The sequence below is a fragment of the Cydia splendana genome, chromosome 6 (assembly GCF_910591565.1).
Source record: "Cydia splendana chromosome 6, ilCydSple1.2, whole genome shotgun sequence".
NCBI classification, from domain to species: domain Eukaryota; kingdom Metazoa; phylum Arthropoda; class Insecta; order Lepidoptera; family Tortricidae; genus Cydia; species Cydia splendana.
In genome coordinates this window covers 2,281,708-2,305,219 of record NC_085965.1, presented here as the reverse complement: position 1 = coordinate 2,305,219, position 23,512 = coordinate 2,281,708, and the positions used below count along the sequence as shown (strand labels likewise).

The window sequence follows — 23,512 nt, the reverse complement described above, 5'->3', positions numbered from 1 at the left end:
GCCACTAGTTTTAAAGCTCTTTGGTCCCAATGGATACCTAATACATATCTCTAACGTAACTTAAAGATGTATCATTACTCACTTTTTTACTAGTCTATAAGAGTGTCCCACTACTGGGCATATAGGTGCTTCCCTCTTTCTCGTCATTTGGTCCTATCCAATGCGCGCTCCCGCCATGTTTCATTAAAATATGTAGGTACTAAGTACAAGTTCTCGAACCAGCCGTAACACACGAACCAGCGAAGTCTGGGATTTCGTTACCCAACCATTTATTAATAAAAACCTTTTTTATTAATATACTCGTAATGTTTCGTCACCAAGGTGCTCCGCGATACAAAACAAGCTTTGACATTCACTTATCCTTATTACAAATACGTACACAAAGCACAACATAATTAGGGAAACTCCCATCTGCCGCTCCCAGAAGCGAGGGATAACACATTGTAACATCTCCCACCTCTCTCCTCTACTAACCCTAATTTACCCCTACTTAGCTAAACCTAGACCTAACTAAAATACTAAAAATTCCAATAAAAAAATCCAAAATTTTAAATAACCTTTAAAATACCTTGACTAATTATTATAAAATAATTCAAATAACCTGAATAAATTCTAATTAAATAAGTTAATATCTTGAATTGGATCAGTAGATTGGCCAAATGATCGTTTAGTGATTATGTAGGACCCTTCGTCGTAACCGTTAATAGTAACCTAAATCCTTTTCGCATAATAGGAAAGAGTTATGAATAAAACACCTAAAAATCCTAATAATGTCAGATAATTATTAAACCGTGAATTATGTCAGAGTAATAAGAAATATCATTGCAGGTTAGGTATAGTAATGTTTGACTTAATCAGATTAAGTCTGTAATAAGATGTAATCAATAAGTCAATAGTAAGTATGTCAAAATCAAATAAGTCTGTAGAATGTCATAGTCAAATTGTCTGTAAGGTATGTTAATGTAAGTAAAGTCTGTCAAATGTAAAAAAAAGATTATTGCAAATTTATAACAAATTGTAAGAATATCTTATTCAAATGAATTCAGTAATAAATTGTAATCAGTAAGTGAATTTGATGAATAAATAATAAATTATATATTTTTTTGAAATTATCTCCCACCGAGCCCTACCGTGACCAGTTACCATGAAAGTAGAAAGTCCTTTTTGTTTGTACTTTATATTTTCCTTTAATATATTTGCTTGCTAACCTAGCTAGCTAAAGGAAAATAATTATAGTAACGTCATGGCAAAATATTTTATATTTTTACTATTATAGTACGTACAAACTTACTTATCTACAGTCACGCCCGGATGGAGTCAGGTCCCTAGGCTAAATTATACCTATTTTATTTTATTTTATTTTTAATAGGTATTTCTGAGCACGATGTACTTTACCAGCTCAATCTTCATTTCAATCATTAATGGGAGGAATAATATATTCAAAGGGACAATTTAACCCGACAAATTACTGGTACTAGAGCAGCAGTATTTGATCCACTCTAATTCTCCAGAACTCTGCAATTTTGTAATACATTTTAGTAATCAATGAAGTAATATTAACCAAACTATAATTGTAGTCATTTTGAATCACACTTTCGGACCAAAATAAACCACGGATCTTGCATCTGCCTCGATCTAGCCTGGATAAATCACTCATTGATATAATTTCAATAATATATGACCCCGTATTTTTAAGGTCAAGTGTGAAAATCACAGATAATCTGCAGAAAACAGAATGTAATCGTCATACAAACTGCCAAGGGACAGGCAAAACAAATATTTATTTGTAAGCAAATTGATTCTACAATACTACATTATATTGTGGTTATTTACTTTAGTTTTTCCCACAATATATTTCTACCAGTAGCGTTGCAAGGGAACAAATATATACAGTCATGTCATAAGTCAATATGTCAAGTTTGTCAAAAAGTCATAAATAAATATATGTAATAAACTCCTAACAAACCCTAACCCCAAACTACATCCTAGCTAACGCTAAACTGAAGTTAACCCATAAACCCATAATAATAAACAACAAATACAATAAAATAGCCATAAATGGATCGAAAAGGAACCTAGCTACCTACTGTAAATGTCTAATGGCTTTGATATATTAAAATTATAAATCTAGATCAATCCTACAAAAGCCCTAGGCCTGATAAATAAAAACCCTAACCTAACAGCTAATCTATCCAACTATTCTACCGATATATTTGAAAACTAGCATCCCGGGATGCACATTTAATTTACTCGCGTAATTACTCGATGTGCAATGAGTAATTTCTATGCTATAGCTAACTAAGACGAGTGGAGACACCTCGTTTTAGACCTAAAAATCCTATTTCTCCGTGTGCTAGCCATACTTCCACACAGTGGATTGGGACAGCAGAAGTAAGGCCGGAAAGGGGTAATATAAAAGTGAATATATAAGTATATAGATACGGGATAATTGGACTAGAATCTGGCTTCTTTAAGAAGTCTAGATGACAACCCAAATCTTCCAGATCCTAGGGGGTGACCCTGTCTCAATAAATGCAGGAACTGCCAGGTCCCCACCTGGGTTTTATCAAAAAACACCGCAAGTTAGTAATCTGCGCTGTAGTTGCCACCGTTAGGTTACCTGCACAACTTACTAACCCCCCAACACTATGTTGGATCGGAACTAGTTCTCTCTAACCCATAAGTATGAACGAAACAACTCACTAAACTAAATTAAAATTAATATATAGAGTATTCCAACCAAGTTCATTTCAGAGCTTAATATCACTAAAATAAACCAGGCAAAACACTACACATATTAAACACAATTAAAACACAAACTAATTAATTTTCACTGGAAACAACTCAAGACTTTACAATCTTTAAGACTCTATTGATTTATAACTTAAACTTCACTTAGTATGTTCTCACACACTAGCGCTTGTCTGAGCACAAATCAATAAATAATTAAAATTCACTAAAAATTACAAAACCACTATGAACAATACTAACTTTACAATATTAATAAGTCTATTGATTTATAATTTAAACTTTACTAGTACAATATTAAATACTAGCACTTGTCTGAACCACAAATCAATAAACAGCACTAAAATAATTAATCCCACTAAAATTAACACATTTTAAATGTACTTCTTTAAAGTTATTCAAGTAAAACCCCACAACAAATTACACTATATTATGCTCCAATCCAAACTCTACCAGCATCATGAGAAACTAGCAAAGTCCAGGTCAGGACACAATATAGGTAACCTAGATAGACCTAGCTAGAGAACCGACGTCCGACGGTTTGCGGAAGGCAACGAAGAGTGATCTCGTAAGGGACTCTATTGATCCCTACCTTAGATCCCGTCATCCCTGCTATTTCCCACTTCCTTGTACGTCATTGGTTTCCCAATAACCAATACTGAATTTCATAATTTCGTACAGTCCTTTCACTAATTACACCTTATTCCCTAATTAAAATAAGGTCCAAATTGACCTACTTTAGGGTGTGGTTTAAACTATTTTTTTACGCCTATGGGATTGAGTCTACAGTTTTTTATTCTAACCGCCTTTGTTTTTCTATATGAGCACATATTGTAGAACTCCGCCCCTTTCTAAATTCTTTTATAATATGGTTCAATTTTGCATAGAATATTTTAACCAAAACAAACATTATTCATCCATTTTACGATGACGTGTGAAATACAAGTCTACGCACTTGAAACATAAGAAACCAAACTGATTTTTAACAGATTTTTAAACTATAAAAGCTTTATGACATTGAAATAAAGTTGAAATCATTTTATGAATAAGTATCTTAATATATTGGTTTACTATTAATCACTAGGCTCTTCAAACTTTGTTTCTAGAATTTCAGACGAAATGGCCCACTTGAGATATGAGAAGAAATATAAATACTTAAATTACCGTGGGACACAATATTGGAAATTTAACCGACTTAAAAATAGAACAATACTATGTTCACATATAATGTTAACATGGAAAGGAGCCTGTGACATGTTACAACATGTCTGTAATAAATAAAAGGAATGGGATAAGACGGGAGTCGAAAAAGAGGTCAGGGATGAGTATGATAAATAAGTCAATTATTTCACCTTACACCCTGTTTCCATTCCTTGACAGGGAGTGTAGAAAATTGAATCTTAATATTTACGAAAGAAGACCCTTTTCTGAATTTACCTGTGAAAATTACTCTGCTTGCTTTGGTTTGGGATCATTCATTTTGTTGTTTCATGGTAATTTGGGAGATTTGTTTTAATAATACACGACAGGTGGAAATAATAATTTATTGTGTAACATTTTTTGAAGAATCTCTTAACACCATCCCTGTCCATTTATCCACACGGAGAGTAATTATTTATGTACGTATATTAGAGATGAAATATCTACTTAACTTATTTAGGTGTTCTTATTGACTTTTAAGCAATTGCGAAATGTTTTAGGCTTTAAATACAATGGGGTCTGGTTTATTCAAAATGGCACTTGACTACGATGACGAGAAGAATATTACAGAAAACCTAACTTCTCATCGATACAAAACTGCTAAATATAATCACTTTGTAGCTACGATTCAATATTAAATTATCGACTAGATGACGCTTTGGTCCCGCAGCGACTAATAAAAATAGAATTTAGATATTTTTACCAAAGAGAGCCAGACGACTTGGCACGTCCTATCTTACCGCCGTGACTGCTATCACGACGTTACGTCTACTCTTGCTTCTATTTAATTTCACAGTTTTGTAGCTAAAATGTCTCTCATGGAATGCTATATGCTTTTCTGCACTAGATTGGTTGGCTTTCTTTTTTACTTTAATCCATCTGTCATTTTTCCAATCGTATTTTTTGCCCATGTCCAGCAAAATATCTTCAAATTTTGGCCATTTTGAGCGAAGTACATTAGCTTTTTCAGTCGTACTTATTTTTATTGTACCGATTGTAGGCGTCCCATTTACCTTGGAAGTTTCAGGCACAAGTCTGTCTTTGCCTTCGGTTAGATCCTTCGTATTATTGCTTATCGAATTGAGGATATTGATATTATTTTTATCATTATGAACATTGTCTACATCAGACATGTCGAATCTTTCTTCTTCATTAGAAAATTCTTCGTTCTTGACCCAGTTGTCAGAATATTCGTCGTAGATATCTTCTATTTCATCTTCAATCTTTTCTGTAAACAAATTTCTATGTAAATATAAATTAAATATTTCATCACAAATAAGGTAAAGACAGTCTTAGAAATTTCAAAGGTCGAAAAAATATAAGTTTTATCACGAAAAAAAATCAAATATCAGAAATTTTATAATAAAGCCATCAAAGTGTCCCTTCAATCAAATAAATGTCTAATATTATTTATTACCCGCCATTTCCTGGAACTCAGCGATGTCTCTCTGGAGATTTTCTCTGTTTTTACTTTTCCATTTTCCATTACCCTCATCTGTGAACAAAAACATAAAGCCATGAATATTTTAAAAATATACACGAACGCTCGAACGCATATCTTAAGTAAGTAATTACATGTAAAGGTATAATGCAGAATTTCATTGACATTAAATTACTGCTGTTCTTAGACATACAAATCATATACAAAAAATCGAATACATAATTATGTACTACATTAAAGACAAAAGCAAACTTTACAAATATTAAATGCACGATTGTCTTATCTAATTTGGTATAAGGTAGTTTCTTAATAAGTTAGTAGAGTTAGACCAAGAAAAGTCTGCGGCGATTTTGATAGCCCACGCAGTTGACGCAGTGCAAGTGTTATTATTAATTCTATGATCAAGAATAATATGAAGAAGTATATTACCTATAAACGTCGTGAATACAATGATCAGGCAACATGTGAATGGTGTGAGACGTGGCATGATTCCTCTTCTCAATTTCCACCTGCAACAAAGAAAAGTTTGGTTAGTTTGAGACAAACATAATAATTCTTATATTTTCTACTACTTGCCCACAAATATCACTGTTACGCAGTACTTCTATCCAAAATGATAGATATATGGGTTTAATCTGGGAATTTATCTGTTTTTAATTTATTTAGCTGTCATTAGGGAATGCAAATCGGTTATTTTCGGTTATTTTTTGTATGGAAATTATCGGTTATTAACCGAAACCGCGGTTATTTCCATACAAAAAATAACCGATTTGCATTCCCTAGCTGTCATTAAATAATAAGACTTTAAAAGGGAATTTTCTCTTGGCTTTTCATCAGTTTCATCACACTTGCTCGGGAAAGATCTTATTTCATGTAAGTGTACTGAAGGAAATGGCCTATATTTGTAGTCAGAATAGCCCTCATATTGCAATGTGCTGGAGGTCTATTCAGATAGTAATATCTTGTTATCAATTTATAATCGATGTATGATCATATTCATTAGTTCATTACAAATTGATAACACGAAATTACTACCTATCAGAATATGTCACCTCTTGATATCACTCAGCCGTGCGGACGGAAACCGATAGGGCGATTGTGCACTACAATTAATTTTACTGTCCGGCAGTCCGAATTTTCATGGTCCGAAATGGCATGAAAAAACGGATGATTGGCTTGTGCACTTGTCCGTCTTTTTACTCGCAGGTGCGGCGCAGTGGCATGAAAAAAAACGGATGATTGGCTTGTGCACTTGTCCGTCTTTTTACTCGCAGGTGCGGCGCAGTGGCATGAAAAAAAACGGATGATTGGCTTGTGCACTTGTCCGTCTTTTTACTCGCAGGTGCGGCGCCGTGGCATGAAACACACACCCGCTCCCGCCCGGCCAAGTCATGAATAATACTAATTCCAGACGCAGTGCACAAGCATAAACACGTTTTTCATAGCTGTCATCTCGGACCGGAAAAAAACTGTCCGGAATGGGGAAAAGTAAAATGTCGGACGGTAAAATTACGTTTAGTGCACAAGCTACTACATACATTTAATGGCGTGCTATATCGGACCGTAAAAACTCGGACTGCCGGACAGTAAAATTCATTGTAGTGCACAATCGCCCATAGCGTTGTAAATTACAATATCTAGTCTTTTCGCTCGGTCGTGGCTCGGTGCACCCAGACAGGTCGATACCAAATACCAGGAAACCTAGTGTTTCTACTAGAGGCTAGTATTTCTATCGGACACGGGATTTATTGTAACTGTTGTTATGTTTCTCCAACACCTCTTTTGTGATTTCTCTTGCGTATACTTGAATTCACTTAGGCCGATTATGTTTCAATAATTTGATATGGTGTTCGTCTCATTTTGATATGACCTTGTGTCTTGTCCTCGGGAATTACTAGCGACGCGAATCAGTAAGGGACGAGTGAAATGTCTTAAGTACGATTTCAACCGAACGCGCCGCGTTATCACTTTTGTACAGTCACCTGCAATAATATGTTACTCTTCGAAGGCCGCAAAAATATGTGACACGCTCTTATGGCTCTACAAATAAGATCGTGTCAGATATTTTTGCGGCCTTCGTTGTGCAACATATTATTGCCGGTGACAGGTATAGCAAGCTACCGGCTACGCCATCGCTTCTACAAAACATAATGTATACTTATGCCTATAGCATATTGAAAATCCGGCGCGGCCCGACTCCAGACGGTTGGTGGAAATCGTACATTAAGGGACGATTTCTGATTGCATATAATCACGACCTATAAAACACGATGAAAACCATTTAAAATTCTTCAAATAGAATCGGCCCCAGGTCGCACAATGTAGGTACTGGTACATCAGCCGTGCGAATGGAAACGACGGAGACTATTATAGATATTGTAAAACTGTAGAATTTTCACTGCACACAGACAGGTTGATACCTGGTAACGAAAACTACCTATTTCTATTGGAAACAGGATTTATACAGCTCTCGAGTTATTGATCCAACACCTTTTTAGGGTTCTCCGTACTCAAAGGGTAAAAACGGGACCCTATTACTAAGACTCCGCTGTCCGTCTGTCCGTCTGTTTGTCACCAGGCTGTATCTCATGAACCGTGATAGCTAGACAGTTTAAATTTTCATAGATGATGTATTTTTGTTGCCGCTATAACAACAATACATACTAAAAACAAATTAAAATAAATATTTAAATGGGGCTCCCATACAACAAACGTGATTTTTATGCCGTTTTTTGCGTAATGGTACGGAACCCTTCGTGCGCAAGTCCGACTCGTACTTGGCCGGTTTTTATTTCTGATTTCTCTTCCGTAAACTGGGTTTACCTTTTATATCTACCTATACATGTTTATTATAGACAATTATATTTTATAAAAATACATAAAAGGAGGGACAGAGATTAAAATAGATACGATGCCAGCTTACCATCATGTAGGTAAGCTAGTTTGAAATGGACGAGGTGTAAAAAATTATTCGATATATTCAAGTTTCGCTTCAATCAAATCAAATGATATCCGCCCACATTTATTTTCGGTTTTACAAAACAGAATCCATTAAGTATTCCAATAAAAAGTATCAGGGCCTGGGGCCTTACCATGATGTCCTTATTGCGATTCTGTTTAGGACCTAAACCACAGAATAAATAATAGTACCTGAACGTTAAAATTTACTAATTAGTCAAAAAGCAAAAACTAACACTATTCCTGCTAACTTTTCCTGTGCATTCCAGATTTAAATTTATTGATTCCGGGGATATCCGGTCGTCGTCCCGTGAAAAAACCATTGAAAAACCAGTTCGAATTTGGAATTTAGAGAGATTACGGTATACAATTATGCATATAAGTGGGTTTCTAAATGGCTGTTACGACTCCTATGTGCTGAAGGAAGGCTATCACGAACGACACGTGTTAAAAATGTTTCCTTTAATTCACGAGGAGGTAACGACGTGGTAATTTGGAAACAACAATTATCGTGTTGTTGGTGGAAAATTGGTATAATTGTCACGTTTGTTGTTAAATAGTAGTAATAGCTCAACATTATAATTATTAAAGACTTTTTGAGTAATAACAATAATTTAGAGTCGCACTATCAAACTCAAGTGTAGTTTGTGAGTAAGGTAGGTTAATACATTTTTTTTAAATAGTATAATATATTTAATACAACTTCCTTAAATGAATAAGACATAGCATGCGAACCGGAATAGACTATAACAATTAGAGCTGTTTTATAATAAAAAAAAATATAGCATTAAATGTAAAACCAATCACTTAAGTAAACATATTTACTTCAATTCCAGAGAGAACACAAATACAGTAACAATCACAGGATTGTTATAATGAATTCGATAAGTAACTCATTCCAAAAAAGAATGTTTGCCTAAAAGGCACTTAATAATAAACTTAATATATTTCAAATAAGTTAGAATTCCTATTTTGTAGGTTTATCATATACCTAGGGTTACATATCAGAATACCGAAAGTTGATTTACCTACTGTCGAATCACCTATGCTCGATTCACCTATTTTTTTAAACACCTAATGGTTTATTAACCTAAGCTCATAACACCTAATGAACGAATTACCTAATGCACGTTTCACCTATATTTTTTTTACCTAAGCTCAGAATGCCTATGGTCGATCTACCTAAACTTGATACACCTAATGCTTGAAATACCTAAAACCGATTTACCTAATACATGAAACACCTAAAGCTGACATACCTAATGGACGATCCACCTAAAGCTGATATACCTAATGACGATATACCTAAAGTTGATTTACCTAATGGATAAAATACCTAAAACTGTTATACCTAACGAACGAAATACCTAAAGTCGATATACCTAAAGGACGGAATACCTAAAGTCGATATACCTAATCCACGTAATACCGAAAGTCGATATACCTAATGTACGATATCCCTAAAGTTGATTTACCTATTGAACGAAATACCTAAAGTTAAAATACCTAATACACGTAACACATAAAGTTGATATACCTATTAGGTACTGTTAACTGTAAAAATATGGGTGCACAAATCATCTCAAAAATATGTCCCATAGCTCTTATGTCAGCGAATTAAGAACTATGGGACATATTTTTGAATAAGTTGGCTACACCCATTGACGTATAATATCTAAGGACGGGCTTTACGGGCACTAAAAATGGTACTAGTTCAGCGGTGTTACTCACGAATTCCAGCCAATCGTGCAGTCTAACGCAATTAGTTGCGACCAATAGCGCGCGTAATGCGAACTCATCAACCAATCGCGCGCGTGATGCGAACTCATCAACCAATCGCTATACTGGCCCCTGTCATGCCTCATTATTATTGCCCGTAAAGCCAGTCCCTAGATATCTATGTCAATGGCTACACCGATATTTTTACTGTTGACTGTATGTAATGAACGAAATACCTAAATTCGTTATAAAAAATCAGTTACTGCAGATAATGTAAGTACCTAAATATAGCATTAATAATAAAAATAAAAATAATATTATATCTAATTAATAGATACCTATAATAAAATTATTAAATTAAAAATGATAAAATTGATTAAATTGATTGATTAAATTCAGATTAAAATTAAAAACTCTAAAACAAAAAGCAAAAAAAAGTTTAAATCATATAATGTTTATGCGCAGTCACAGAGTCACACACTTAAAACAGGCAGTAAGAAAAAACGCCTCTTCTTTGACAGGCGTTTCGACAGCTATTTCGTTCCATTCAGACAACTTATTAAGAACGGTTTTTCAATATTCAATATTAAAAAAATAAACGTGTTATAATGATGAAGAGGTAAGTAATAAAATATGAAATACTTACAATGTATATTTTCTTACATTAACAGTAGGTTTTTATGTTGATTACGACGTTTAAAGGAAACTAATATTAACACTCATCAATAAGTAGTCATGAATTGGACAAGTATAAATTAAAAAAAAATGGAAAAGTGAAAAGCACTAGTTCGCGAAAACCAACTTTCCGCACGCTAAACAGCTACGTAAAGTAGCACTTTTTGAGCTGTATATAACTGTATTAAAAATATTTATTTTAATTACATGTAAACTTATTTTTTATCGGGTTCTAAAAAAACTATGGCCTACTACCCTGGAATTACCCTAACTACAACATTTATGGCCACAAGTTCAAACCCTTAATAAAGCAATAAACTATTAATACCAATTTTCTTTTTGCTGATGTTGTCTGAATTTTTTCATCACTTTATGAAAACATTTTCCTTAAAACTCCGGCATTCAATAATAGTCACACCTGATTGAAGATATTCGAGTTTATTATGGCCCAAATTTTGGAATGTAGGTACCTAAATTTATGGTACCTACAATAATGTAGGTACCCTACTTGTTTGAAGGTAGTTAGGCATAATCTTAGATAAAATTAGCTATAGGTATTTCGTTCGTTAAAACATATACCAGCCTTAGGTATTTCGTGCATTAGGTATATCGACTTTAGGTGTTACGTGCGTTAGGTATATTAGCTCTAGGTATTTCGTTCAATAGGTAAATCAACTTTAGGCATATCGTCCATTAGGTATATCGACTTTCGGTATAACATGCATTAGGTATATCTATTTTAGGTATTCCATCCTTTAGGTATATCGACTTTAGGTATTTCGTTCGTTAGGTATATCAGCTTTAGGTGCATCGTCCATTAGGTATGTCAGCTTTAGGTGTTTCATGCATTAGGTATAATAGCTTTATGTAAAGCGTCCGTTAGGTAAAATGTGCATTAGGTAAAACGTTCATTAGGTGTTTCATCCATTAGGTTAATTGAGTTTAGGTATTATAAACTTAGGCTACTTATGCTTTTTTTTTGACATTTAGATTTTATTCTAGAAATTCTAGACTAGTATTTTTTTATACAATCTTTTTAATGTTTGACGATCCTTTTGTGAAATTTTTAGTGTTAAATTTGATATGTATAATAATCCAATTTTATTATGGAATAATATTAACATCAATAAATTGCTCTGATAATTAGATTAAGATTAATTACGATTCATAAGAGCTTGTTGCTAGGCCTACATGAATAAAGTATATTTTGATTGATTGATTGATAGGTCATTCAATGTTTAGTTAAAATGATCGTTAGGTAATTAAAAAATAGGTGAATCGAGCATAGGTGATTCGACATTAGGTAAATGAATTTTCGGTATTCTGATATGTAACCATACCTAGGTAATTTGTAAAAAAAGTTAGATATATATATTTCCATTTATTTTAATGTATTTTTCAGTTTTAACCTATTTTCGTGTTATTCATACCCTGATATTAAATAACGTTTTATTAAAAAAAATTCTAAACCACTTCAGTGGGGAAAGTCGGTGAAAGCTAATTGTAAATTGGTGCTCTTCTAGATTTCATAAAATACTATCAAATAAATATGTAATAATTAATATGAAAACACAATCCATAGCGACTCTATTCGTTCCATATTCGTTCGCTATTCACTTTTGACGTAAGTCATTTGGGTATGTTACACTTAAAGTAAAGCCTAACAAGTTCCTTTTTAGCCCTCGCCACGTTGCGGATTTTCGATGGAACTAATTTATTTTAATGGCAATTATTTTGTTTGACATCCGACATTGAAAGTCATTGAATGTCACCGATGTAAACAAATCGAAAATGATTGTAAATATTTCAGGATAATAATAGATTTTGCAATCAAAATGCCCAAAAAAATTCACACCGATGCTAAACAAATAATTTAAAATACATTAAAATACTTGCGACAGAAAAAGGATACGGGATTCAGTAGCATTCCATTAAACAATGTTGTGAAATTATTTGTTGACATGACGGGTACTGATTTTCATAGTGAGTTTGTAATAAACTGGTTAGTTTTGTACTAAATATGAATATTAATTATTAAATTATTATTTTTCTCATTTAAGGCGTCTTTAGTGCTATAATCAAAAATATTTATTATAAGAATGAGCCATTACCACCACGAGTGACTGAATCTGGTAAATATATATACGGAGGTCGAATATTTAGAATCAAATTATGGCGGATAGGTTATTCATACTTAATTATCAACTAAACATGCTCTTTCGATTGGGTTTCGATTGGGAAACATACTTCTACAACTCACATGTACATAATTGTATACCTCACTCGCTCTTGCACGATGCCAATACACACTGTCCCGACTATTCATGACGTACACGTATTGTTGCTATATGTAAGCTGTTTGTAGCGACATTATATCAGGGCTAAAAAAGAACTTGTCAGGCTATAATTAGAATTAAAAGTTTTTACTGTATCGCAGTTCTTTTTGCAATATTGATACTTAGTGCTTAAAACAGTATGTCGTTAGTGGTATGAATATCTTTCTTTGAAGTGAGCGTTATTAGCATCAACAGGAACATCGTAGAAAAGTATTTTGCTACCATACTTTTTTGTTTGGCTCTGGACCTTCGAGCAACACGGAAGGGAGGCGGCATTCGCACTATTTCCCCTCTGCCGAGGTACAAGATTAGCGCGTCAATCTAATCTAGCGCGGGTAATAAAACTAGTTGCACTTGGATTTTTCACTAGACCGAGTCCAGACGCGCGCGTGAACACTGCTGCACAAAAATGCCTGTTTGCTCGGTTTTTTGTTATAAGAGGACATCAAATTTAAAAAAAGAAAGTGTTACATTTCACATGTAATATTTTTTTTTACATATCATACGTTTAATTACATTCAAACACAATTATTATATTTTAGTCTCATGTAATTGTTGGATTTATCGATTTTGCTCGCTCAGTACAAATTGCGGATCGGTCGAGCGACAAATCCGACTTCTCATCTCTCAGAATACAATAACATACTTCAACGAAAATGTGTTAGTGTGCGTGTTGTGACACTTGTCACTCGTCCGTACACAAAAAGAGATCGAGGTTTGCAAGATTTGTCTTTGACGTGTGTCATTTTCTATGTATTTGTGTCGTCATTACAGATTGGATTTTGTATGTAAGTGTGTGAGAAGTGCGACTGTGTGCACCTTTCCCCCCGCGAAAAATGGCAGAAAGATTTGTACGGTGAGATATCGCTTGGGCCCCTCCCTTCCGATGTGTCGGAAGCCGGTGTTGCTCGAAGCTCTGGACGTCCATTTATGAAATGTCATTGATTCTATGTAATGGCGTGGGATGTGTTGATTTGGTTTAATTACTCTTTAACTTATTTTCTTTACTAAGAAGTGTCCGTTGGAATCTAATATATGTATGAGATTGCAAGAAATATGATTAAATTACTCATATATTATATAGCATGCTTATCGGATCGTAGGCCAAAATCGGCATGATCCTTAATGTTATATTAAAAAGGAAATTCTATGTGAAAAGCGGCAGGTGTACGGATTGAATGAGAGAAAGAAAAGTCCACATTAAACCTCAAGGCGCGGAAAGGTCGTCATAAATTAAAAGTTGGACCTACTGCGGCTTACTTTGAGTACTAGAACCCTATTCTGATTTAACAACTTGTTACGGATTTGAAATTATTTTGATACGACCTTTTTCGTGAGAGGACCACATTTATCAAATTTTTATTTTAACATAGATCACCGACTGTGGAAGCTAATATTAGTCTATGATAAATCCACATTTTAATCCTCAAGGCATGGAGTGGAAAGGTTGATTTAAATTTAAAGTCAGATCAACTGTGGCTTATTTACTTACTTTGCATCTAGTTTTGCGTGCTGGGGTTGCTACGAGAGTCTTGCTTGTTTAATTCCTCTAAATACTTGACTAAGTCTTTGTAATAAAGGACCACTCTTTTAATGAGTTTTTGCTTTACAAAGGGACAAAGTTGTCGTTTAACTCCTCGTGCTAATATTGATACCTGAGCAAGCGAAAGAATCGAACATTCTAAAAGTGAAGCGTACGAGTAGGTATGTACATATGTACTGAGTAAGGTACACTGTGGTTTATTGGTACTGATTACCGTTGCTAAAAATGTAATATATACATAGAATTTAGAGCGAGTAGAAGTTTTTATACAAAAATACTTATATTTTCATGTCAATTTCATGTTTTTTCAATTAAAATGAGAGCGTTACTATGATTGTAATAATATGGCAGCTTAGTTTGTGCGACTACTACACTTGTACCAACTCATTCGATTTTTGTTCCTTGACAGCCTTTAAACGCCCAATATCATCGATATGTTTACACTATTTACGGCACCTTATTTCCTTGTAATAAGTCATAATCATATTTAACAAATGGCCCAATACAAGGCAGAATTCCTAACCTCAAAATCGTAGAGAAATTCCGCTTTTATAATGTTCTGTGAAGTGTCCGTGAATTTCTAATAACTATCGGGACTTTTATTTCATGTTTGGAGCCTAACAATATACCCACCATGTTTAGCGAGTGTTGGGCCAAACTTGTGTGGGAGCGGAACATCATACTTTTAACAGTACCGTAAGCTCGGGTTACTTTGACGCAATGGAGGGTAACTTTGACCCACATGAAAACCTCATGTAAAAGGGTCTAATAAAAAACAAAAACGTCAAAGGTTAGCTAAAACCAACCTAATGGAATATTTCCATAATTATAGTCCAATAATATAAACCTGGACCGAGTAAATCACAATGGCCAAAGTTACCCTCCAGGGCTAAAGTAACCCGACTTTACGGTATTTAAGGTTTTTGCTAAAGCTCGTTTAGAACAAACGCCCTTGACCTTATTTGTCTTTAATTGAAATGTTTTGACCTTTTATTAATGGAGTTTAAGTACTTTTAATTTACATTGTCTGCTCATGAATGGGTTTCGAATTGAATTTGTACTTATTCTATTTTAAATGTGTAAATACAGACGGGCTGTCCTAAATGAAAAATGACCTAGGGCCACTTGCACCATCCCACTAACCCCCTTAAACCGTTACCCAGTGTCAAATCGTACTGGTAACCATGGTAACCCGGGGTTAACCGGTTAAATCCAGGTTTAACCGGTTAGCCCCGGGTTAGTGGGATGGTGCAAATGGCGCCATCATTCTAACATTACCCGTAACATAATACCTAATACCTATTTTTGTATCCAATATGTGTCTACGTAAATAAGTTATTACCTCCTTATCGTAATAAGGCAGGTAATAAGTTATTTATGAAGCAAGTAATGTCTCAGGCAATAACTTTCTGTAATATATTGTGTAGAAACAAGCCATTAATATCTAAGTAGGCACAATTTAATGAGACTAAAAGCGTATAATAAATATAATAATAATTCTTGTATTATGAAATGAAATGAAATGAAATGAAATGAAATGAAATGAAATGAAATGAAATGAAATGAAATGAAATGAAATGAAATTGTTTTATTCCAGAAAACTTCCATAGAATTACAATAAAATTAAATTAAAATTAAACTATTCGACTGTACAATATAATTAAAATATTCACGTCTATAAATAATACCTATATACAAATTAAAACTTAATATTAACTAGCCCAAGGGGCGTATCGCCCCGACCCTATGGTGACCGGTTTGTGGTAGGTCCTCCAGCGCTCATGAAGCGGGCTACCGTCCCACTCCCTCACTGCGGACAGCAGCGTATTGGCGGATGCATTTATCGCCTTTCTGGCGGCGGCGCTCTTCGCTCTCAGCAGCGCGCCCCAGCCCGGCGCGCGCCCCTTCGCGAACATGGCGCTCGCGCTGCACCAGCGCGGCAGCCGGAACAACGTCCGCCATGCGTTATTATACTGTACGCGCATGTCTCCCACTGCTGCACAGGTGTAATCTGACCACAACTCCACTGTGTAGACACAAGTACAAAAACTTAGGAACAGCTGCCGTTTCACGTCGTCGCTGCATTTGGCGAATCTTCTGGCTAGCATGTTCGCTCGTACTGCAATAGCTCGTCTTTGCCTTTCAATGTCCCTGTGGTCTTTCAAACTAGACAGCAGGATGTGGCCTAGGTATTTAACCTCGTAGACTCTCCGCAGTTGAACTCCATCAAGTAACAGTGGCGGTACGCTCAACGGCATATTTGCCGCTTCCATGACCATAAACTCTGACTTGTCCGGATTATACTTCATGTTGTGCTGGCTGGCGTATTTTCCGCATTCCGCAAGTAAGTCTCGCATAGCGGCTACTGATGGAGCAAGCAGGACCATATCATCGGCATACGCTAGGTGGTTGGCCATTATGCCGTTGATGGAGCAGCCGACCCCGGTTTTAGTCAAGGCCTGTGAGAGCCCATCCATGAAGACACTGAAGAGTGCTGGTGACATGCTGCCCCCCTGCCTCACCCCGCAGTTTAGCCCAGTGGCGGCGGACAGAGTTGACTTCCATCGTACCATGTTCTTTTGTTGGGAGTACCACTTTTCCAGTATCTTAATAACTGGTGGGGGCGTATTTCGCTCTTCTAATTTCTTCCAGAGGAGTTGGTGGTCAACTCTGTCAAATGCCTTACTCAGGTCAAGGAAGCAGGCGTAGACAGGAGTTTTCCTAGATTTGTAGTAGCCTACTATCTGCTTAAATGCGTAGATGGCCGAGGTTGTTGATACGCTACTCTTAAATCCAAACTGGTTATCGGCAGTGTCCAGATATGGGGCAGCGAGCTGGTGCAGCACTCTCTCCAACAGTCTCGCTATTATGTTTGCCAAAGCGATAGGGCGGTAATTATTAGCACTCGATACATTTTTTCTTCTGTCCTTACAAATAGGTACTATAACAGTATCTGTCAGGTCTTGTGGCAAATAACCAGTCCCAATTATTGCTGTAAATAGTGTGGCCAGCATATGCAACATAGCATGGCCACCGTATCGGATGTGATCCACTGTAAGACCGTCCAGGCCGGGAGACTTACCGCGCGTCATTTGTTTGAGCGCTTTGGCGATATCAGTTGCCGTAATCGTAATTAACATAGGAAGGCCGCCCTCAAGAGTTTCTTGACCCTGGTGGGCTCCCGCGGGTGCCGGTTGCGTGAATAGTTTGCTGAAAGCTTCCGCTATTTTGCTGTCATCCGTTTGCCCATCCACATGCGAGGGATAGCTAGAGGTGGTTTTTAAAATTTTATTTACTTGTTGCCAAAACTTTCCGAAGTTGTTATGCTTCATGTCACTTGCTATGTTGTCCATTTTTATCTGTTCGTAATTATTTTGACAACTGCGCAGCGCAGATTTAAATTGTGATCGACATTGCTTACGTCGCTCGGCCGCTTCCCCAGTAACAGGACAGCCGGCTTCGTGCCACAGACGTAATGCGCTCCTAGACGCCGCATATTTTTCCGCAACGAATTTGTTCCAACCGGGAACTGGTGTTTTCTTCTTACGGGTGTTCTTACTTTTATGCAAATCCACTCGAGTTCCGTTCTGCATTGTTGAAACTAGCCTTTTGTAGCAGTATTCGATATTAGCAGGTATTTCCATGTCAATATTCTGAGACATTAAGTGAGAAATACAGTTGTTAACTGTACGCATATATTCCTCAATTTGAGATTTCGTACACGATTTCCAGTTCCAATGGAGTGGCCTAGTGTTGGTAACGTTGGTGCATGAAGTTAATGAAACCAACCTCAGCTCGACGAACATAGGTCGGTGGTCTGTCCAGTCGACCGCTATGTCTATGGACAATGCAGTTATCGCATTGTACGCGCTCTCAGTCGCCAGGCAGTGGTCAAGCCAGCTCGTCGTGTTATGCGCGTCACTGACGTACGAGTACGTGTCTCGCGGTAATAGTAGTTTATCGGCATATTTTAGGTTATATTCGGTACAAAACATTTCCAATTCGTATTATATATAAATAAATATATATAAGATTATAAATCTGTTTTGAATTTTCTTTTACAGTTCAAAATATATACATAATTACTTACTAATGAGGTTCTTGTTCCACTTAATGAGGTTTCGATTCGTTAGAAATAATTTCGTTTTACATGAGTAAAACATAAGAGTAGTGATGAGACTGTTCTTAATTTTTTTCACTAAGGGCTCTCAATAAATCATAATAGTTTTGATAGTTTAGATTTTTGCTTAATGGGCTGATTTTCTATTTTCTTGTAATCTCTTTTTTCGTCATGTTTTGATAAAAGGTAAGTCTCTGGATAGGCGAACTGAAAAAAAAGGGACAAAAATCTTAGCAATAGATCAGATATCATCAACATGGCAACAGAATTTTATAGAAACCTGTACAGCGATAAAGAGGTAGGGTCTAATAACAACCAAAGCAAAAATAGTAACATAAATAACATTAAACCTATAGCATTAAATTTTGGAAGCAATAAAGAAGCTAAAGCTAGAAAAGAGCCCAGGGTCAGACAACATCACCAACGAAGCACTCAAACTAGCAAACAATATCCTGGCAACACCGTTGGCTGTACTGTTCAATTTAATACTACAAAGTTCAGAGACACCCTCAGACTGGTCTGAATCAAACATTATACTAATCTATAAGAAAGGCGACCCAAAGGATATCAACAACTACCGACCAATAAGCCTGCTACCCAGCCTCTACAAGCTGTTTTCATCAATAATCAACTCAAGAATAAGCACAGTATTAGAAGCCAAACAACCGGTGGAGCAAGCAGGTTTTAGGAAAGGATATTCGACGATAGACCACATACACACACTTGAATTAATCATAGAAAAATACCAAGAGCAGAGGAGACCCTTGTATCTAGCCTTCATCGACTACCGAAAAGCCTTCGATACCGTAACCCACACAAGTATATGGGAAAGCTTAAATGAACAAGGAGTGGATGATGTATACATAGAGGTCATCAAAAATATATACAGAAGAAACTCAGGAAGAATCAAGTTAGAGTCACTCGGCCAAAGCTTTCCCATAGAAAGGGGAGTAAGGCAAGGAGACCCACTGTCTCCTAAGATATTCATCGCCATTCTAGAAACCATCTTCAGCAAGCTAAAATGGAGTAAATTAGGAATATACATACAAGGTACTTACTTAAATCATTTAAGATTTGCAGATGACCTAGTGTTGATAGCGGAGTCATGTACGCAACTACATCACATGACGGAATCCCTACACATAGAGAGTATCAAAGTAGGACTAGAAATGAACCTAAGTAAGACAAAGGCAATGACAAATAGCTGGAAAAGACCACTAAGTATAAATGGAAACACGCTGAAATATGTAGAAAAATATACCTACCTAGGAAAGAACATTAGCTTCAATAAAGACAATAATGAAACGGAAATAGAAAGGCGAATACAACAAACATGGAACAAGTACTGGAGCCTAAAAGGTATATTTAAAAGTAACATGCCAATAGCCATTAAAACTAAAGTCCTAAACTCAAGTGTCTTGCCATGTATGACATACGGAAGCCAAACTTGGAAATTCACGGCAAAAGCTCAAAGAAAAATCATTACATGTCAACGGGCGCTAGAAAGAAGCATGCTCAATATAAGAAAAATAGAATAAAATAAGACACTCAAAAATAAGAGAAAAAACAGGAGCAACAGATGCCTTGAGCTATGCAAAAAGACTAAAATGGAAGTGGGCAGGCCACACAGCAAGGCTTACAGATAAGAGATGGACATTAATAGTCACCAAATGGAGAGGTCCACTTGGCAAAAGAGGCCGGGGCAGACCACAAATGCGTTGGGAGGAAGACTTAAAAAGAACAGCCGGCACAGACTGGATGGCGACAGCACAAGACAGGGACAAATGGGCAGCAATGGAGGAGGCCTTTACCCACTAGGGATTCATTAGTAACAACACATATTATAAGTCATAGTTTTATTTTAATTTTTTATGTAAACACGTTACAATGAATAAAGGGCTTTTTTATTTTTTTATTTTATTTTTATAAGTCTTTAGCTCCTCATTCTGGGTGCAATAAATACTAAATCTCAATTTGGGACATACAAAATATATGTATAGGTATGTAATTGGACGTTGAGTTGAGTACCTTACGTTTTCCTAAACTCAGACTCGGAGGAAGATTTTGTAGGACATTAAGTAAAATTGAGAAACGTTGGTGGCCTGCTAGCGGTAAGAGCGTGCAACTTGCAATCCGGAGGTCGCGGGTTCAAACCCCGGCTCGTACCAATAAGTTTTTCGGAACTTATGTACGAAATATCATTTGATATTTACCAGTCGCTTTTCGGTGAAGGAAAACATCGTGAGGAAACCGGACTAATTCCAATAAGGCCTAGTTTCCCCTCTGGGTTGGAAGGTCAGGTGGCAGTCGCTTTCATAAAAACTAGTGCCTACGTCAAATCATGGGATTAGTTGTCAAGCGGACCCCAGGCTCCCATGAGCCGTGGCAAAACGCCGGGATAACGCGAGGAAGAAGATTAAGTAAAATTGAGCTTATATTGCACAGAATAGGGAACTCTATAGTATGTAAATGAACGAAAAACATTTACTGAAACCCGTTAAGGTGTAGGTGACACTGAGCAAGTTTTACTATGGCACCAACCCCGAAATCGCGCAAAAAAATTTGGTGGTTTCAAACATTTTGCTTTTCGAGAAGAGGAGTACTAATTGGACATCTGCTACGACACGACATGCTCCTAAAGAACATCATAGAAGGAAAAATAGAGGGAAAGAGAGGGAAAGAGAGGAAGAGGAAGACCGAGAATAAATTATTTCAACCAAATAAAAGAAAAGGTTCAGGTCGTGTCATACCAGAAGGTTAAGGAGTTGGCAGAGGACCGGACGAGTTCGAGATTGCTCCACCGACAAGAGCACAGCTCTTAAATATAAAGAAGAAGAAGAAAATACATTTTGCTGGTCAGGCGTTGAAATTTCCTATGGGCGGGTAAATTTTTTTCGCGATTAGGGTTGGTGCCATATTAAAAGTTGGTCAGTGTGACCTACACATTAACGAGTTTGAGTAAATGTGTTTCGTTTATTTACATACTGTATATCCATCAAATATTATCGAATTCTAATGAAAAATAACTAGGTGTTTTAATAAAATAAAAATCGGCCATATTGCAGATATTATCTACCCATACATTCTCAAACTAATGTTTTTAAATGTGTCATCAAGGTTACGAGTACATACCTATACCTACCCCCTTATTCATAAAACTTTACGGGCCTGATTTAGTTAAATTATGTTTTATCCCTTTCTTACAAATACATAAGTCAAAATGACAGATAGAGACAAACGATTATTAGCTAATTGAGGCTTGTAGCCCGTTTATAAATAAGGGGGCTACAATATAACTAATAGTTATTTGACCATGAATTAAAATAAACAAACCTTTATATCTCCCGCACAGCTTCCAATAGTAGCCAATAGAAACAACGATTAAATTTGAAAATGAACCTTTTCCCAAATCACGAAACTTTACTTTGTTACGAATCTCGGCTCCGCTGCCGCACGCGCGGTCTCCCCGAGACTTGGTAGCAGACTAAAGTCGAAACCGACGTATAAGTCGACTGAAACACCCTTACCTTTATTACTACTACACCCCAAAACCTCAACGCATGCATTGCGTTCTCAATAAGGACATACAGCCTGAGTTGTGAGCTTAGCGCGTCAATGGATATGATAAAAGGTAAATTATCCGTTCGTTTGCGTTGCGTGGTAAGGGCCCGCCCGCTGTGCAGCCACCCCACGTTTTCCTATATTCAAAGTGCTTAAGCCTGTATTGTATGTCTGTAGGGAAGGTGGGCTTTTCAATCAGATGCGCTGCCCTTAAACCGGCAGTACCAAGTTGCATTCAAAAGTCTAAAGTTAATTAACTCTGGTACCACAATGTCTGACAGAAGGTAATAAGATTTTTTTACCTGCCTTTATGCGTTCATTTCCAATACCTTTGTCCGTATTCATACTAATTAACGAAGCAGTTTTCTTTTTGTTTCTTATTCTCTACTTATTTGGAAGGCAAAAAACCTAGTAGTATGTGTTAAATAAAATAATAATAAACTTAGCCTATATACGTCCCACTGTTGGCACATGCCTCCTCTCAAGCACGAGAGGGTTTGGGCTATAGTCCCTACGCTGGCCCAATACGGGTTGGGGACTTCACATACACCTTTGAATTTCTTCGCGGACGTATGCAGGTTTCCTCACGATGTTTACCTTCACCGAAAAGCTAGTGGTAAAAATGAAATGATATTCCGTACATAAGTGTGAAAAACTCATTGGCACGAGCCAGGATTTGAACCCGCGACCTCCGAATTGATAGTCGGACGTCAGATCCACTCGGCCACCACCGCTTTAATCAATAGTATCATATATTGTTTCTTGTTAGGTTGGTAACTTGATAATAATTTAGTAGTTTTTCCTATATTGCGTTATCTGTGGCAACTCTCTCTTACATCTAAGATGGCGTCAAATATACTTACTTTTGATATGTGCTCCACGAATATTAATTTTAATAAACATAATTAAGTGTACTTGGTCTTTCCTTTCACCATCATAACATGGTGTCAGAAGTGCAGCGATGAGTGACACAGAAGAAAAGACAGAAGTCAAGCGAAAGCAAGAAAAAGTCACACACGGCAAACACACACCTCAAGCGTCGGCAATGGCGGACGGAAGTGAAGATCTCGCAATCAAGCCGCATGTGCTTGGTACAACTTTACCAAAGCTCATGATCTCGTCGGACACCACAAATAACAACGCAGAAGAATGGAAAAGGTGGTGGCAGCGGTTTGACATATATTTATTGGCGTCGGGACTTGACAAGGCGG

The 23,512-nt window shown here is 36.4% G+C and overlaps 1 protein-coding gene across 1 annotated transcript; it reads right to left on the bottom strand.

Moving 5' to 3' along the window:
• Positions 1 to 4,278: 4,278 nt before the first annotated feature.
• On the bottom strand, positions 4,279 to 22,301 carry LOC134791315 (uncharacterized). The gene is made up of 4 exons (XM_063762327.1): positions 22,074 to 22,301; positions 5,819 to 5,898; positions 5,366 to 5,443; positions 4,279 to 5,176 (listed from the first exon to the last, which is right to left on the bottom strand). Exons 2-4 carry the CDS (start codon positions 5,874 to 5,876, stop codon positions 4,680 to 4,682), a joined length of 633 nt encoding a protein of 210 aa, XP_063618397.1. The 5' UTR covers positions 5,877 to 5,898; positions 22,074 to 22,301; the 3' UTR covers positions 4,279 to 4,679.
• Positions 22,302 to 23,512: the final 1,211 nt, after the last annotated feature.